Raw genomic sequence first — 17,752 nt, forward strand, 5'->3', positions numbered from 1 at the left:
CAAACCCGGAGATGAAATGAGGAAAAAAATGCTTCAAAGCGCATAAGTAATCACAGCGCTGAAGACTGCAAACTGATGGAAGTCCTGCCCCTCCAATTGAAACCATGCTTCGTGTTCTGTAGAAAATGTCCCTTGTACAGAAACAATTACAGTCACTGGAGAATTTAGTTTAGAAAATCAAATTATGAACATACTAGTGGTAAAAATAAAAAAGGAAAAAATATTCTGAAGCTGCCAACAGAACTGAAGTTACCCCGAAAATATAAATGCTTTTAAGTCATCACATACAAAAAATGTGGTGTTGAATTGACTCCATTTTATTTCGTCATCTGACTGCACAAAATGAAATCTGGATCCAGATGTATAGTATTGTATTAGTCTATTTAAAAAAATGTATCCTGATCCATATGATTTTACTTCATGCAACCACTTGACATAATAAAATTGAGTAAATTAAACATTTTTTTCATTGCAGGTTTAAAAACTATGACCAAAAAAAAAAACCTATTTTATTCTGGAGATGTCACCTGCTATGTGAAAAAGTGTTCTATATGCATGAACAAGTTGTTTTTTTTATCCCTCAGCACCCATCAATTTCACTCCAATTTACAGACGTCAAGCATTATGGATGGTCATGGATATTATTTCACAAATACAAATTGCAGACTGATAGATAAGGCCAGTAATACAGACACAGCAGAATAAAAAATACTGTAAAACATTGACAAAACATACCATGCCCTACCTGAGATACAAAAAGTAAAGAGGAAAAGTAAGTCATAAACCAAAAATAAAAGCTGTTTAATCTGGCGCAGTCACATGCAATGATTATACTGTTGCCTCAACTTCAAAGACATGTTTTGTTGCCACAATTGGATTAGAAGTTCAAATATAAAGTTCATATTTAAAATAAAAGCGACTGGCGGGTTTGGTTATGTGATGACTGATGGACCAGTTCGACCAGTCCTGTGATGGAGCTGGGAAATCTTGAGAGCAATTGTAGCTAACGGTGCCAGCACCACCTGTCCCACAAAAACAAAATTTGGACAGAGTATGAATTTTACGAAAAAGAAGTAATTTTTTATTGATCATTAAGACAATGGCAACATAGTTGCATTACTATGAAATGCTGATTAATATTGGATATATTCAGTTGTTTTTTTGTTATTATTATTATTGTTGTTATTATTTGGAGAATTTGTTACATCAACTCAACTTTATTTATACTGCATGTTTCAACCTCCTACAGCTGCATACACATAAAGAAAAAAATAATCAGACATATAAAAACAAATACATTGAAAACAATAAATTGATAACAAAAAACAGGTAACACAATAACTGATGTCCACATTTCAGATGCAAATGCAAATAGCTAATATTTGTTTCAAGTAATGTTTCTTAACATTTTCTTGTGTCCATTCCAGCTAAAGGCAAGGATATGTATTCACCAGGAAAACAAATCAATCCATCTATTCTTTAAATTAGGCGGGATATTAAAAGTACAAAGCCATGTTGTTTATGTATATAATTATTCTTATTTTCCCCTTAGCAATAAATAATTATATATTTGAAAATATTTTATATAAGTTTGTTTTATGTTTTTTATTTACCTGTGTTTCTTGAAAGACGTTTTCTTTCTCATAGCTTTCCAGGTAGATTTGAACTGTGGCCCCGCCAGTACTTGTACCACTAAGTCTGTAGATGATTCGAGAGCCATCAGAGAAGATGATCCGCAGACCCTACAGAGGAAATGTGAATTTCCAGACACGGCTTCCAGCATTTGGAATGTACGTATTGATGTAGTAGTTTGTCTTTGTGCTGTACAGTACCTGGTTCCGTGTGATACTGCTGTCAACTGGGTCTGTATATTCAAAATTGTCTGCCTTTTCCACGTGGTAGATTTTGTCTTCCACTGCAAATCGCCGCTTCACAAAGGACTTGTCTGCAATCATAAGCTCCAGATCCTCCATCATATCACAGGCTGCATCAATGTCTATGTTATCATAGTCATATCTGGAGCAAACAAACAAACAACAACAAAACATATGTCAGCATAATGGATCATGCTTCCTTCTGGTTGCTGAGAAAAGGTTTGAATGGTTAATATTTTAAACTATGTATTTGCAGTCCAGATGTCTACTTCAAAACAACTCCCTGATAATGCTTAGTGCGTTCATAAAATGAACTGATTTTATTACAACCTAATAGTCAACCTTTAAGTACTGTTTTTCCTTGAATTCAGAATTGTATACTATAGTGCCGAGTGCAAGTGATTGTGACACCCGCTAGATGGCAGTAATGCTCTGATCAAAAGTGCGTTTTCTAATCTGTAATCTAAACCAGTGTTTTTCAAACTTTTTTGAGTCAAGGCACATTTCTTTCATTGAAAAGATCCCGCGGCACACCACTAGTTGAAATTGTGAAAAAAAGCTAATTTAATAATATACGTGGTATATTGTTTATATAAGCATTTTTTAACATTAAGGAATGACTTAATCGAGCTTTTCACCACATACCAAGCACAACGGAGTTAGTGACATTGCATCTCCGGTAAAAGTACATCCAAATGCAAGATAGCTTTCGTTGTATTGCCTCGCGCCAGAAACCTTGCTGGATGTTGTTGCTTTCTTTTGACCTTCACTCATACTAGGGCCTTCATCTGCGTCCGGATTTTGTCCAGGGTCCAGTTCAGATTCAGCAGTTTTCCAGTACAAAAACGTATCCATCACTGTCACCGTCGTCCTGCTATCCACCTGCATCCATGTGTCACTAGTTCGCTTGTCTCTAGTAAACAAAGACCATTAGCTACCTGCTGCTGCTACCTACTGGTATGAAAGAGTACTACAATCTAGTAACTACCTGATTACGCTGCCAGGCGCTAGACCGCACAGGCACACAAAGTAGATACATTACCACGGCACACCTGACAATATCTCGCAGCACTTTGAAAAACACTGATCTAAACCACTGGTCCTCATTAGAGTCATGTGTGATCTGGATTTTAACACATTTGACTCTGAGGCGGGGCAGACTACACTTTGTTTTGGTTGCCCGCCAATCGCAGGACACATAAACAAAAAACATTCACATTTATGGATTATTTAGAGTTTTCAATGAATCTAACATGCATGTTTGGGGAATGTGAGCTAGGAAGCAGAGGAGAACATGCACACGTCAAGTGAGTGTGGGCAGGATGCAGCCAAGATTCAAACCCAACGTTAGAAATGTGAGGCGGCTGTGCTAAGCACGAGTTCGCCGTGTGGCCTATTAGCAAATGATTTTGATATCTCTCACTTTTTGATTTATTGACTGACTGAAGGTCTAAATGCGTCAGTCTTTGAACACAGCTGCTTTTGGCCACATCACACCTGGTGAAGTAGTTTCTTCCATATTTTAGCCAGTGGTATTTAAGTATATCTTCCACACTTTGCCGTCTTGTTGCAAGGACGGACAGCCACGCTAGCGCAGCCCAAAGCCCATCCTTCTCACGAATATGGTCTCCACCTGAAACATGATATGTGACAAACCAATCGCACGCAGAAAAATACCAAAGAATATGTTATAAATTATAAGGCTAAGCTATTACTTGTTCCAAAGCTTTCTTCTCCACACAAAGACAGTCGTCCTGCATCCATGAGGTTTCCAAAGAATTTCCACCCAGTGGGAGTTTCATATAGCTCTATTTTTGTTGCCTTGGCTACTCTGCAAGAAATACAGAAATAGAAATTATTTGAAGCACACACAGAATTGAAATGGAAGCAAAACCACAAATTTTGATGAATACATTTTAAAGCGGAAGTCAATCCCCCCCCAAATTCTTTGCATTATGTTCTATGTGCCTTCACTAGTCTAAACATGGCATACTGATTAATATTGTGTTTGTGGAATATGAGTTAAGTTGCAAAACCCACCTGTTTTTAGCCATCTCGGGGGGCGGCCATTTTGTCATGTTCTGTCAACTGAAAATGACATCAAAACTGCTCAGGGCTCAGGTAACAACCAATCACGGTTCACCTTTTTTTATGAAGCTGAGCCATGATTGGTTGTTAGCAGAGCCCAGAGCAACTGTGATGTCATTTTCAGCTGAGAGCAAGTAGCAAAATGGCCGCCCCCTGAGATGTACATAAACGGGTGGATTTCACTGCATAACTCATATTCCACAAACGTAATATTAATCCAAATTCCGTATTTCAACTAGTGGGGCTGCATAGAACATATTCTTGTAAAGAATTTTTTTTATCTAAAGAACTTTAGCGCGTTGCTTTTCATATAGAAAGACCTGCATGGTTAATCGTTTCAATATAAACCATGCCAAACATTTTACCTGTCTAAGGCTGCACTTGTGGGCATGCTGCGGGCAAAGCCCCTCACCCCTCTGTGCTGGAAGTATGGGATACAAAAGATGTTGTCCGCAATCACGGCCACAGAGTCAGACGGGCTGACAAAGAGGCCATACTTCCCCAGGATCATATTTCGATCCTAGCGAGCCAATAAGCAGACACAAAGAACAAATCAATACCTCCAGTTCTAATTGATTCTAGTCGCAGATGTCAAATAGTGATTTGTTTTAAATGTAAAACACAGAAGTGTGGCTTCTATTGCTGTTTTTGTTAACATCCGGCGAACACACCCCGTCACCATCAAAAGCTGCACCAAAGTCATGCTCTCCATCCCTCATGCTGTCAACCAGGTCTGCGGCGTAGATGAGGTTAGGATCGGGATGTTGACCTCCAAAGTCCTCCATTGGGACACAATTAATGGCAGAATTGGCAGGACAACCCAACTCCTCACATAGAATTCTCTTCACATATGGACCTACCACTAAAGAGTGGAAACAGGTGGTGGAGTATATAAGACAAATATGGAGCGGAAGCTTACCTGTTGTATGAAGTTGGACTGTTGACATTAGCTTGTATGATGAATTTACAGTCACCTGATGTGAACATGTGCTAATCTTGAGTCAAACAAGGATTTTACATTTTCGCCAGTCTGTGATGGCATGAAACTCTTTTCAGCTGTTCTAGCGGAATTTGTACTTCAACTAAAAATGATTTAAAAAAAACAATCTTACCTCCATGCATGGCATCCAGTCTTATTGTGATGTGGTTCTCGCCAGATAAGAGCTCCTTCAGGGCAGCAAAATCAAAGATGTTCCTCATCAAGTTAGCATAGGACTCCACAGCATCCACAATTTCAACTTGAAACGACCCCCCCCCCCCAAAAAATGACATGACATGAAGCAGAAGCTTTGAGTTTTCCTGGTTTAATGCATCAAAAATGTTAATTGCTTCCATTTTGGTTTCAGTTCATTTACCTGTAAAAGGTTTGAACTTGTTCTCCAGATCAAATGTCTGTTTACCCAAAGTTGTTAGATCCAGTCTGAGTCCGGGACAGATGGCAAACTCCTCAATGGTTCTGCTGATCTGGTAGATCTTGTTTGTGACAGCGTCATTGGCTGGACCTTGATGAAGCAGAACGACTGTTTTTTTTTTTTTTCATGTGTTAAAATGTTTCCCTGCATCTCAAATCTCATAGCAATACTGTTCTCTTGTTGGATATTACATTACTCTTGACAGATACGCCCTGCATACCTCCATTTGCAGTGTTGAACTTGATGCCAAAATCTCCATCAGGCCCTGCAGGATTGTAACTGGCAGTGAGGATGATGCCTCCGATGGCTTTGAATTTCCTGATTACGCAGGAGCAGGCCGGCGTGGACATTAACCCGTGGTGACCAATGATGAGACGGCCCACCTGAGGAAATGTCACAGGTAAATGTCCCCGTGTATGAGTTTACATGTGTTTTACTCGGAGTGGTGTAAGCAGGCGTACCACTTCATTGGATTGGATGTGCTTCTTCTTCCAAGGAGTCAAATTTCACTTAACGGGGAAGTCAAGACTTGACTTCGCTATTAACGAATGTAAGTCGAGGCACTTGAAGAGCAGGTTTTGTCATGTGAGAGTGTATTTCACGCTTGTAAATTCCTCCAAGATTATTTTCTGAGTGTGGAAAGTGAAGCTTAGATTGGATGTACTGCAATGCAAACATACATCCGTCTTCTCAGTGTAAATTTCACCACATTTTCTGCTTTTCTCACTGTTTACATTTGGGTGACTGAACATATCAAGGTATGTTTTGAAATCAAACAAGTTACAACTAGGCTTTACACGATAAGGATTTTGGAACCAATCACACACCAAAAAAAAGATAACCGATCATCCATCTGATCAGAAGATGGACCAATCTATCCAATCCATCAATTTGTTTATTTACTGTAAAGTCGATCACCATGATTCGTGCCGGAAAAAAAAAAAAGAAAAAAAAATCTGACTGTATATGCTGAGAAACCTTACATTATTAACTATGGCAGAATAGAACATCCCTGGAATGATATTGTGTTTGCTGTAATGTCTTATTTTGCGGATCTGATCAATGACATCATTGATCGATCAGCCAATTATGACATTACAACCGATCACCGAATTTGCGCGAAATGCAAAATATCTGCATTTCCCACCCAGCCGATTAGAACTGTGTAAGGTTTAGTTAGAACAAAAACAATGAAGGGATTAACTGGTGGACGCTGGGGCAGGTGACACTGACATGATGTAAATCCTTCAAACACGCAAACAATGTAACAATTCTACGGATGCTTGCACTGTGCATGGACAAAATAAGTAAATGAGCACACATGGTGTCACTGACCCCATTGGCAGCTGCCATCTGCACAATGACCTCAATAGCTGTTTGGTTAAAGAAGCGTCCATCTCCCCCCACCACCACTGCGGAGCCCTGGCGGTCACGGAGGTCAATGGAGGAGAAGATACTCTGGATGAAGTTGTGCAGATAATTCCTCCTGGACTGGAAGACATGGACCTTTCTTCTCAGACCGTTGGTGCCTGGTCTCTGGTCAGAGTACGGGGACGTAGGGACCGTCAGCACCCGCAAAGGACTGTTGTCCATCTTTGTTTTGAAATGTTCACCCAATGCAGCAGCAGGCAAAGCTTGAGGAAAGCTGTTGTTTTGAGAGAAAGTATTACAGGGACGGAACTGCTGGGGGAAATCTTGACTCCTCCTATTATTCCCCCCCCCCCGCAGTGTGCACAGGGTGACTGTCGTCCTTACTGGACCCAAAATAACCTTTCAAACTAATGTGTGTGTGTGTGCAGACGCAGGGCAAGTAACTGAAGACGCTCCTTCACACATGTGCATGGAGATCACTGTCAAGCCATAAAGTTGTGTTTGGGTGTGTCTGTGTGGAAGCACGGTCGGGGCGAGCCGTTTGCTTCGAGGGGGGCAGCAAGGCTCGGAGAAATGACACGCAAAACATGCATGGCATCTCACGTCTAAGGAGGAGCGTTTGCAATGAAAGGGGCCATTACAATATCACTGGACAGAGATTGAAAGGGGATATATGGCTTTTACAACGTCTTTACAAAACACATTATCAACTCTAATAATAGATGCAGCACAGTGGTGAAGTGGGAAGCACTGATCCATTTCAGCAAAAAGGCTCATTTTGGGAGAACACAAGTTTGCAAGTACTTTTGTGCAATGCACCTTAGGTGGGCACTATTTTCATGCCCAGCGCAAGTCTAGTGCAAAGTGTTGTCTAACTGTGCACATCGGTGGAGTTTTCTTGCTTACGCAGGTAGAAGGGGGGGGGGGGGTTGCGCCATTGTGGGAGGGAATGCAGCCGACTTGTTTGCCATTCAGTGGAAGCGGCTCCCCTCATTCCCTTTAAATTCAGTGCAGGGACAGGGGAGCGGTCAACATGGCATGGTGATGCAGGAGATTGGTGCACGCAAAGTACTTTTAAAAGGAACTGCAAGACCTCCACTTGCGGATGATGTAAACACACACACACCCATCATCTATACCGCTTATCCTCATAAAGGTTGTGGGCGTGCCGGAGCCTATTCCAGCTGTGTTCGAGCAGTAGGCGCGGGGGACACCCTGAATTGGTTGCCAGCCAATCGCAGGGCACACAGAGACGAACAAACATCCGCACTCGCAATCACACCTAGGGGCAATTTAGAGTATCCAATCAACTTACCATGCATAACATGCAAACTCCACACAGGGAGGCCGGAGCCGGGATCGAACCCACGACCTCTGAACTGTGAGGCGGACGTGCTAACCAGTCATCCACCACTTATATATGTATATATATATATATATATATATATATATATATATATATATATATATATATATATATAGAGAGAGAGATATATATATATAGATATATATATATAGATATAGATATAGATAGATATGTAAAACACAAAAAAATAAAGTGAAAATTAATGTTTTCCAATAAATGGCAATAAATTAATAATTAACAAGTATTTTAAAATGGGGAGCTATCACCTTTTAGTTTGTGCGACATGAGGATCAGAACAACATTAAATTCCATTGGAAATGTTTTTTTAAAAATATATATTTCTTCCTGGTAATGAGCCTAGCCCAGCATGTTGATGTTTTCTAACAGAAACAACACTTAGCACTGTTGGCCTAAACTTCAATCCTGTGTGAGTGACTTCGATCATCTTTGAACAGTCCCAAACTGAGCCCTTGCCTATTGAAACGATGGCGGCACACACATAGCACTTCCAACGCTTTCCCGAAGAGGCCTCTATGCACCGTTTACCGTTTCCTATTCACCGGTTGTTGTTTGCAATAAAGCCATCAGTCTCAGATGATGACGAAGACATGTTGAAGGGATGGACCGAGATCTTCGTGAACCTAAGCGAATAAGAAGCTTTTCTGCCTGGCTTCAAATAAATCCCTCTTCGGCGGTCGGAATGTCCCTTGTGTTTCATGAGGAAATATCTCCCATTCAAGTTGGTGTCTCCACAGCAATTGAACCACCAACCACCTAAAGTTAAAAGAAATACAAATAAACGAAAAATATAGCTAGATACCTTGATTTTTTTTTTTCAAGCAATGACGTCGCCTTTACCTGTGTAGTTGTTGACACAGTTGGAGTCCCGATTCTTGTAATTGTCCCTGTCCTTAGTGGAGAACATCATGCCTGTGTGGTTCTTCATAGGGTCAGTCAGATCTCCTGACACTAGCTTGAGGTGAAGGGTGTAGTTGCTCTCTGGACCATCGAGGTCACAAGTGTATTCAATGGAGCGCTTGTTCTGTTTCCAGTCTTCCAGATTGATTTGAAGGACAGAATTGCCCTGTGCAACCAGCGAGTGAATCTTACTGAGACCCAGCCAAAACTCCCCTGGAACAGACATGGTTGACCACAAAAAAAGAAGCACAGAAAGAAAACATCAGCTGATAACGTCGTGGCAGACTTAGGGTTGAGCATCGATAACCGGGAATCGAGTTTCCCCTTTGACATACCATGAAAATCTCCAAATCCATTTTCATATTTCTCCCAAGTTTGATCAAAGTTGACAGAGCCGTCTTTCCTTCGCTGAATGACTGTTGCTCCATGATCTAGAAGAAAGGCAATACAACAAATTGATAGTTGTTTTTTGAATGTATTTTTTAAATGTTTGTTTCATTTTGCCTTTTCCAGCAGAGTTTAATTTCAGTAGTAATATAGGTGCATCTAAATCAATAAAAATACTGTGGAAAACTCAAGTTCCATCAGTAGAAAATACCAATAGAACGAAATTCACATTTCATGTAAATTAAATACTCACAGATTGAAATACCGATACTTCATTGATTTTTTTTTTTTTTTTTTTAAATACAATTTTGGTGATTACAGCATTTAACTAACCCAAACCCTAGCATCTGAAGAAAATAAAATCATACATATAAAACAATTCAAATGATTATTTTTAATTTGAATAATATTAGTAACACCTTTTTAGTTGAATAACTGACATCATTTTTAAGATGATCTACTTTATTGAGACAGCACCTGTGCGTGTGATATGCACACCAAACAACCAGCATGTTGTAACGGGGAACAAGAAAGGACGGAAGCAATGGAAAACATTTTTTTCAAAAGTGACTAAAATATAAATGGACTTGAGTCCACAGCGGCACAGCGAGACATTACTTTACCTGCGCTCATGTCACAAAACACCTTGAAGGGCTCCGATCCATTAGGTCTGACGGTGTACACTCTGCTGATTTTCTCACCTCTGTTGAACACTTCACTGCAGTCTGATGGGAGATCTATATCATATGGACCCAAAACAAGGTTGAAATGAGGAGCATTTAAAGTTGAATCATTTGCTCAGTAAACCCTGTGCGTACTGTGTGCCAAGAGCCACCACTTCAAAAGTGTAGGTAAAAGACAAAAGTAGCATTATTTAAGTCTGAGGAAATCTTGATCAGACGCAGTCAGACCGAATAAACACATTTCCTGAGCGATAGCAATTCTAATATCGCGCTGAAGCTTCCATCCAATGCTGATACTGATCTTACCCATGTCTGCGGTTTTCTTGCCGGAATCTGAGGCCAGATAAGGGCTGAGTGTTGGTGCGTCGCTGCTGAAGGATTCAGGCATCCTTTCCATTGTGTCTTGAGCAAACGTACTGGCTGTAAGCTGGGGAACAGTGTGTGGATCATAATTTGCATACACGTAATACAGCCGCCTCAGCGTCTAAATGAACATACAGTTGCAAATTTGCTGCGGACCAATGCATGAGCATTACAATGCCCGAGAGGTCGTGAGTTCATAAAATGAATACATTTGATGAGCCTGTATTTTTTTTTCCACTGCCACAACACTGCATCATAATGTGGAGTGATTCCAATACTTAGCGCTCATATCACTAAACGGGCAAATCAAACCGTGAGAAACAAGTCTCCAAATGATGCAGCGCATGTATAACCCAGTCTAATCTACAAGCGCAAAAATAAATCTCCCTGACAGTATCAATAAAGCTGAGCATTCTTATCTTTGTAAAAGCAGAATGTTAGACGCAGCTCTCGGCCTGAATTGCATGACATCCACAAAAACGTTAAAAGCAATGTTAACATTGACCATAATTCTATAATTGTTCCTTCATTTTAACCCTAACAAAGGTCAATTTTTTCTCTTAAATTATATAATTTCTTCCAAACAGTCACGTTGTTCATGACCAAAAAAGCATAACTAACCAAACATCACTTCAGGTTCTTTATGAGTATGATGATAATAATGTCAGGACTTCATAATTGATAACCCGCAAACATAATGCGTCCAGGATTTGGACATTTTAGGACAATTCCTAGCTATTCCACTACCTTTTCTTCCAGACTCTTGATCTTAAACCTCTGGTAGTTGAGTTGATCACTTTGCTCCCTCACAGCCTTCAGCAGCTCTGTGATGCTTTGCTCCTGGCTGTTAATCACTCCCTGGTTTAAAAGAAAGAAGTGAAGTGGGTAAGACCTGTTAACTGCGTTTTCATTCATTCATTTCGACTGCTCAACCAGCTGGAAACTATCCCAGCTGACTTTGGGCAAGAGGCAGAGTTCACCTTGCCACAGATCGTTAATCACAGGGGATAACCGCTTTTTGATGACTACAATTCGACATCACACATAAGCTTATGAAGTCAGTCTGTTGAACTTGCCGGACCGAGGAGGTGGAGGGTCGAGCATGAAGTGCCTTACCCTAAGGCCATTGATCTCTCCTACTTGGTCGCCAGTCAACAGACCCTGAGACAGATGTCTCAGCTTCTCTTCCAGGCCTTCCACTTTGCTCTGCAGAGAACTCTTCTCCAACATGATGCTGTCCACCTTGGAGCTGATTTTAACAGATAGCCCCCTGATCTCTTCGTTGTTAGCTGTCAGCACCACCGCGGTCTTCTTCAGTTCCTCTTCCTCCTCTTTGATTTCACTGGCCATCACAGAAAGTTGGTAGAACGAATGGTCAAAGATGTTGAGCTTTTGGAAGATATCGTTGATCTGTCCCTTGGTCTTGTGCACAAAATCCCGCAGGCTCTGTCCCAGCTGGAGCAGGCCGCTGGCCAGGAGACGCACATCATCCAGAGCTGCAAAGTGTGGTCGGGTTTCAGAAGAAGCCTCGGGCTGGGGGGTGGGCGGCTCCTCTTTGCCGCACAGGACAGGGAGACAGACGCCGGCGAGGACAAATAAGTAGATCAGAGTTGTTTTCATGTTGTCGTTCTGCCTGTCCTACTGCTGACAGCCGTCTCCCTCTTCTGTGACTGGCTGAAGGGCCGCGGGGGGAACTTCATGAGCTTTATACACTCTCGCAAGCATGTTAATGATTAACTTGGATCAGATCAATTCCTGTACAGTTTGGAGTGTACCAGCCTTGAAATTCAAATTGCTTACAGAATCCTTCAATGTTCATCATTATCATAGCCCAGAATTCCGTAGACGGACACACAAACGGAAGCCCATTTAAAATGATAGTCGGACCGGCCTATAGGCGATTACAAAAAAGGCGGATAAACGGACGGCGGGAGGGTAACCCGATTGTAGGCGATAGATGGACCGGGAAATTTTTGCACCATACAACATCACCATCGCGTAAATGGAGGCACCTAAGGCCTGATACACACATAAAGATTTTTCACATTTTAAAAGATTATTTTTATCTGGCAGACTCCACAAATAAAGACTTGTTTTTGAAAACTGAGAACTGATCTCGCAAAAACAAAGAACAGACACTTCTGGATATTTGCCGATCTTACCCGAGTGATTCCCGAGAGGACCAGAGGTGGGCGCGTTGTAAGACGGCAATAGCGGCAAAAAAGACTCGCTTTGGTAAATACAGAAATCTGTCACTTTAAAAAACGAATATCTTAGGCCCTAAGATATTCGTTTTTGTAAAGTTCCTAAGAGTTAAGAACTGGCAAAAGTAGCAAGATTAAACCGGTTTCGCTTGAAAAGGGACATTTTCAGTTTTCTGCTGCTGGGGCTCTTGTCCGGCCATTGTTACGCCACCATCAATGTTTTTACTTTTTGCGTAAAATGTGATTTCCAATAGAACTTTCAAAGCAGCCACCAGACAGACGTAGCATACAGAAATGGCACGCTACAAGAAGGAGGGGTGTTTGTGCCTCCAAAAAAACTGAACAAGTTTGAAACACCTTCCAGTGGAGCCCCTGAGAGCTCCAGATCTCATCAACAACTAAAAATCTAATAAAACATTAATTGATTGGATTTTTGTGTTCAAGTTTTTGCTGCAAAAACCTCAGATCAATAGCTTTCAGGAAATATAAATTGAGTTTCCAAAGTTTCACCAGTCATTGAGATATAGCATGTAAAGTGCTCCTCATTCAGGATGATTCTTTGGCTACATTCCGTTCACATCACAGTTCACGGAGGGAGTAAAAAAAAAAAAAATCGAGATTGGTCAGCTTCCCCCACATACGTCAAGATTTTTGGTCAGAATATCAAACATATTTAATATTCAATACTGTCTGCCTGAACCATTTCAGACTCTATTATCGGAATAAATCCACTTTTAAAGCACCTCAGAAAGATGGATACGTTTAGCTAGTCTGGCATTTGACTTCCTTGGTCAGGAAGGGGAAAAATTGGGACAAAAACAGCCCGAATGACCTCGTGCGTGAACCCGGCCTAAGGGGAGTGCCTCGAATGTCTCTGGATTGTCAATTTAAAAATGATTGCTTCGTCTAGCAAAAATATCCCAAGTATGACTGCTATGGTCCTCAGCGATGATATGTTGGTCACTATTACCAAGAGACAAACAAGAGGATCATGGGTGATGCTGATAAGAAGCCGCAATCAACAAAGGGTGATGACACAGGCTCTCCGTTAATTATTAACCATTCATGTAGCAGCAACGTTGCATGAGGCCCTCGTTGTTTACACGGTAAACACAGTTACAACCCTGACTTCAGCCACAGGGCCTGATTTCCGCAAAGTAAAATGCTGGTTGTACAGTGGCCAACTTTCTGGGAGGCTTGGGTGGCAGCTGACATTATGTGACTTCAGTGACCACCCTCGGAGGGGGAAGGAGAACGTTAGAGGGTTTTTGAGTCCAAAACAGCTGGGAAATAAGCAAATTCATTATACAATTTATATATATTACTTTTTCAAACATTCATCATATTTATTCAGTTCAGGGTCAAGGCAGAGGCTTGGAGTCTAATCCCATCTAATTAAGAGCGTACACTGATTTGGTCACTAAGTCACAGATGCTATGGTGAATTGGACATTAAGTGGGTATCAGTCCCACAGCATGTGGACCACTACACTAACAACTGGCCTCATTTACAAACATTCATGAAATACATTTTCCACGGGCCACTGCATTGTCATCAATAACATGCCCGATACACTGTATTTTGATTCTTAAAACACTTACCCGTATGTACCCGTATGTACACGTATGTGTCACTTTTCATATTACCACTTCCCTTGGTTTGCTTTTTATAGAAGTTCTATTTTTATTTACACTACCAAACACGTAAGAAAGTTAAATAGCGGGGCATGTTGTCTTATTTATTATTTATTCATCTGTACACTTCACGCATGACTTACCACGATGTCTGCAATGACTTATAGCATGTCATTTAAAATTGAACGTCAACGTAAGACGATCAAACAAACCTTTGTATTAAAATTCTTACTCAATATTGTCATTTCAAAACATTAATTTACCAACTGGTGCAGTGTTGCAGTGGGGTGAGGGTGGGGTGACTGAACATTCACATCAAGATAAACAAACTCTAGTAATCAATTAAATAGCTTGTTTAAAGTGTAATGCGAGGAAATAATCTGGGTCAGCCTGATAGAGAACCCTCAGCTAACCATTCCAAACACCAGTAGCCAGTCATCTGTTACTCAGATCAGACATGTTATATAAAAAAAAATAACCTGAAACTTAGCATCACAGCCACAATCTGTTTCTGTGATAACACTGAACTAAATATACACACCGCAGTAGGCAAACCTGCATAAACTAATTGGATCCATAACATCAATTTTGAATTTTAAAGATACTTGAATTATGCTCAGCAGCTTTGTGATTATGCAAAGTGATGTAAAATGACATAGAATCATACTGAGCACTTGAGAGAAACTGTTGAAAAAACATGTCGAATGACTCATTCAACAATTGGACATAAGGGTTCACACTTGTTTTTAGGATTATTTTGAGAGGTGTTGGGAGGCCCTTGTTGTTGAAGGAATGGACTCGATCCATAGGTCACCGTTTCATGTAAATACTGTGTCTCTCTTGACCAATGCAGCAAAAGCACAATGTGTCACTCCTCTTACCACAAGCCACCATTACATAACACACGTCAAATGTTTGACACAAAAGGACACTTCAAAGGGCTCTGCTTTAAACATTTGTGGAAGATCCCAGAAATGTTAAAAGGGGAAATCAACCCATTCACAGTTTTTCAAGAATATGTTCCCAGCAGGCCCACTACTGTAGTTGAAACACGGCGGTCTGATTAATATTGCGTTTGTGGAATATGAGTTAAGCAGCAAAATCCACCCCTTTTTAGCCATCTCTGGTGGCGGCCATTTTGTCACTTCTGTCGACTGAAAATGACATCACAACTGCTTAGGGCTCAGGGAACGACCAATCAAGGCTCAGCTTCAGAAAATGAGGTGAGCTGTGATTGGTCGTTACCTGAGCCCTGAGACACTGTGATTTCATTTTCAGTTGACAGAAGTGACAAAATGGCCGCCACCAAAGATGGCTAAAAACGGGTGGATCAACTCTTATTCCGCAAACGCAATATTTATCAGAATGCCTTACTAGTGGGCTTACATGAAACATATTCTTGAACAAAATATGTTTGGGTTGACTTCCTCTTTAAGTGATCAAATAAAACCCTTAGGTAAATACTAACCATTCTAAAATCAACATTGCATTGTACTCGTTGCTTATTAAGTCTCACTCAAGTATCTCAACTTTCCTCGAAGTACACTTTCCACCAAGGGGCAACTTCCCCTGGAGGAGTGAAATAGGCGGAAAATTAATATCCGACGGCTGGCAAGCTTTGACTGCTTTGAACAAAAGTTAATAGTCATTAAAAAAAAAAAAACACTCGGGATGAATCTAAAAACAGTCTGTTTTAACCAATATACCACTTAAAGTGATGCAACTGCAAATCTTTCTTTGAAACTGTCACTGACTAAGATTTTTGCATGACAGCCAAGTTTTCTCCAGCATGTTCACAGTCTGTCAAAGCTATAAAGGCAGTTTTTTTTTTTTTTTCCCCCCGCTAGCGCTCCCTCAACAGTGAACCACAATCCCTCATGGAGTCAGTTGTCTGCCTATGTAATGGAAAAGGAGTTTTTTTTTTTTTTTTTGCTCATACTTAGTGATTCCTTTTCCATCCTTGGTGGGGGACACGGCAGGGTAGCAGCTTCTTAAGAAGCCCATATTCCATATAGACTCAAGTTAGGTCAGGTGTATTCACCACATGGTACACCAGAAAACCAATAAACAGCGAAAAAGAAAGACTTTGCCAAGCATAATGAAAAAGGTTTTTTGAAAATTCTAAAACGTGGAAGTCTGACAGTCATCCATCTGTTTTCTATATTGCTTGTCCTAATCAGGGTCATGGTCATTGCACACCCTGCACTGGTCGCCATAAAATCGCAGCGCACATGAAGACAAAGGACCGCTCACGTTGAGGACAATGTTAGAATCTGAAGCTAGCATACGGTCATGGGGGGTAAAGTAAAGGAAACATGGAATGCCTACACAGTAAAAAATGTGCTGGGTAGTTGTGCCGCTTCACCGTGTTTACTTTGTAACCTGGGCTCCACTAATTGAATCAAGTTTGCGGACCTCAGAGCCCTACTGGGTTTATATTCCATCAGCATTTCTTTTACGTATTCAGGACCCAAACCATTCAGTGATTTATAGACCAGTAGTAGCATTTTAAAATCTATTCTACAGCTGACTGGGAGCCAGTTTAAAGCCTTGACCGGATTGGAGTAACATGTTCTGATCTCTTTGTTGTGGTCAGAACTCGAGCTGTGGCATTCTGAATGAGCTGCAGCTGTTTGATGCTCTTTTTTAGGGGGTCCAGTCAGAAGACAAAAAAGCAAGTCTACTGGAGATAAAAGTATGGATTTTCCGATCTGGAATGTCTCCTCTCTCCATAGAGGACTGCTGGAGCTCCGGCAGACTGATCATCGGGTTCTTGGTCACCCGATTGCTCAGTTCAGCACGGGCGGCACTGTCCTGCTGGTTCGGCACATCTTCCACTTCCACAGGTGATGGAGCCCACTGAGCTGATTGGAACCTTCAAAGCAGCAGAAAATGTTCTGCGCCCTTCGCCAGATTTGCCCCTCGAGACAATCCTGTCTCGGAGCTCTACGGACAATTCCTTTGACTTCATGCTTGGTTTGTGCCCCAACATACACCTGTGGGATTGGAATTGGGAGGAAAAAATGAATTGATTCCATTTTGGAATGAGGCTAGAACATAACAAAATGTGGAAAAAGTGAAACGCTGTCAACGCACCGCATATGAGGGCCAAAAGGCTATTTTTACACATATTACTATTGTGCGCGCTTATGAAGAGCAGATGATATTCTTTGTTCCCGGCCCGATGGTGTTAGGCCGCAGGTGGTAAGAGGCTGAAAGAGGAGCCATGAAGAATGAAAGGTATGCCCTCCATAGATGGCACCGAGCCCCGAGGGCTCTCTTCTGTTGACCCGCCATAGATCCCGCAGCAATAGATAGAGTTACACATGCTCCAGTACTGACATTTGTGTTACTGGGGGCTACTTTTTTTTTTTCTTCCACGCTATACTCGAGTACCTCCTGTCACATGATGGCAGTGAGCCTGCAGACGAACAGCTGGCTTATTCAGCAAA

General features: G+C 41.2%; 2 protein-coding genes across 3 annotated transcripts; both read right to left on the reverse strand.

The window, feature by feature from the left end:
- Positions 1-580: 580 nt before the first annotated feature.
- Positions 581-8,125, reverse strand: LOC147141011 (phosphoglucomutase-1-like). 2 transcript variants are annotated; one of them, XM_086042858.1, is made up of 11 exons: positions 6,710-8,125; positions 5,595-5,757; positions 5,318-5,464; positions 5,075-5,200; positions 4,634-4,824; positions 4,328-4,482; positions 3,590-3,705; positions 3,372-3,507; positions 1,833-2,016; positions 1,614-1,742; positions 581-1,022 (listed from the first exon to the last, which is right to left on the reverse strand). In XM_086042858.1, the coding sequence occupies exons 1-11, from the start codon at positions 6,965-6,967 to the stop codon at positions 933-935; spliced, it is 1,695 nt and encodes a 564-aa protein (XP_085898984.1). In that variant the 5' UTR covers positions 6,968-8,125; the 3' UTR covers positions 581-932. The 2 variants fall into 2 exon arrangements, with proteins under 2 accessions (XP_085898984.1, XP_085898985.1); XM_086042859.1 differs by lacking the exons at positions 581-1,022; positions 1,614-1,742 and having other exon boundaries at positions 1,858-2,016; positions 3,298-3,507.
- A 238-nt stretch (positions 8,126-8,363) lies between these two features.
- Positions 8,364-12,153, reverse strand: LOC147141012 (angiopoietin-related protein 3-like). The gene is made up of 7 exons (XM_086044031.1): positions 11,579-12,153; positions 11,210-11,320; positions 10,406-10,526; positions 10,040-10,153; positions 9,365-9,460; positions 8,970-9,242; positions 8,364-8,885 (listed from the first exon to the last, which is right to left on the reverse strand). The coding sequence occupies exons 1-7, from the start codon at positions 12,080-12,082 to the stop codon at positions 8,668-8,670; spliced, it is 1,437 nt and encodes a 478-aa protein (XP_085900157.1). The 5' UTR covers positions 12,083-12,153; the 3' UTR covers positions 8,364-8,667.
- Positions 12,154-17,752: the final 5,599 nt, after the last annotated feature.

This window comes from Filicampus tigris, chromosome 10 (genome assembly GCF_054856515.1).
Source record: "Filicampus tigris isolate MCC_2025a chromosome 10, RoL_Ftig_1.0, whole genome shotgun sequence".
NCBI lineage: Eukaryota > Metazoa > Chordata > Actinopteri > Syngnathiformes > Syngnathidae > Filicampus > Filicampus tigris.

What these genes read in the sequence shown, in the direction of transcription:
- LOC147141011 (XM_086042858.1), bottom strand. Translation starts at nt 6,967, where the DNA reads ATGGACAACAGTCCTTTGCGGGTGCTGACGGTCCCTACGTCCCCGTAC. An exon ending in GTTCAACACTGCAAATGGAG is followed by an intron (nt 5,465 to 5,594) that starts GTATGCAGGGCG and finishes TGCTTCATCAAG; the next exon opens with GTCCAGCCAATGACGCTGTC. An exon ending in CAAGTTCAAACCTTTTACAG is followed by an intron (nt 5,201 to 5,317) that starts GTAAATGAACTG and finishes GGTCGTTTCAAG; the next exon opens with TTGAAATTGTGGATGCTGTG.
- LOC147141012 (XM_086044031.1), bottom strand. Translation starts at nt 12,082, where the DNA reads ATGAAAACAACTCTGATCTACTTATTTGTCCTCGCCGGCGTCTGTCTC. An exon ending in TCAAGAGTCTGGAAGAAAAG is followed by an intron (nt 10,527 to 11,209) that starts GTAGTGGAATAG and finishes ACTGTTCCCCAG; the next exon opens with CTTACAGCCAGTACGTTTGC. An exon ending in CAAGAAAACCGCAGACATGG is followed by an intron (nt 10,154 to 10,405) that starts GTAAGATCAGTA and finishes CATATGATATAG; the next exon opens with ATCTCCCATCAGACTGCAGT.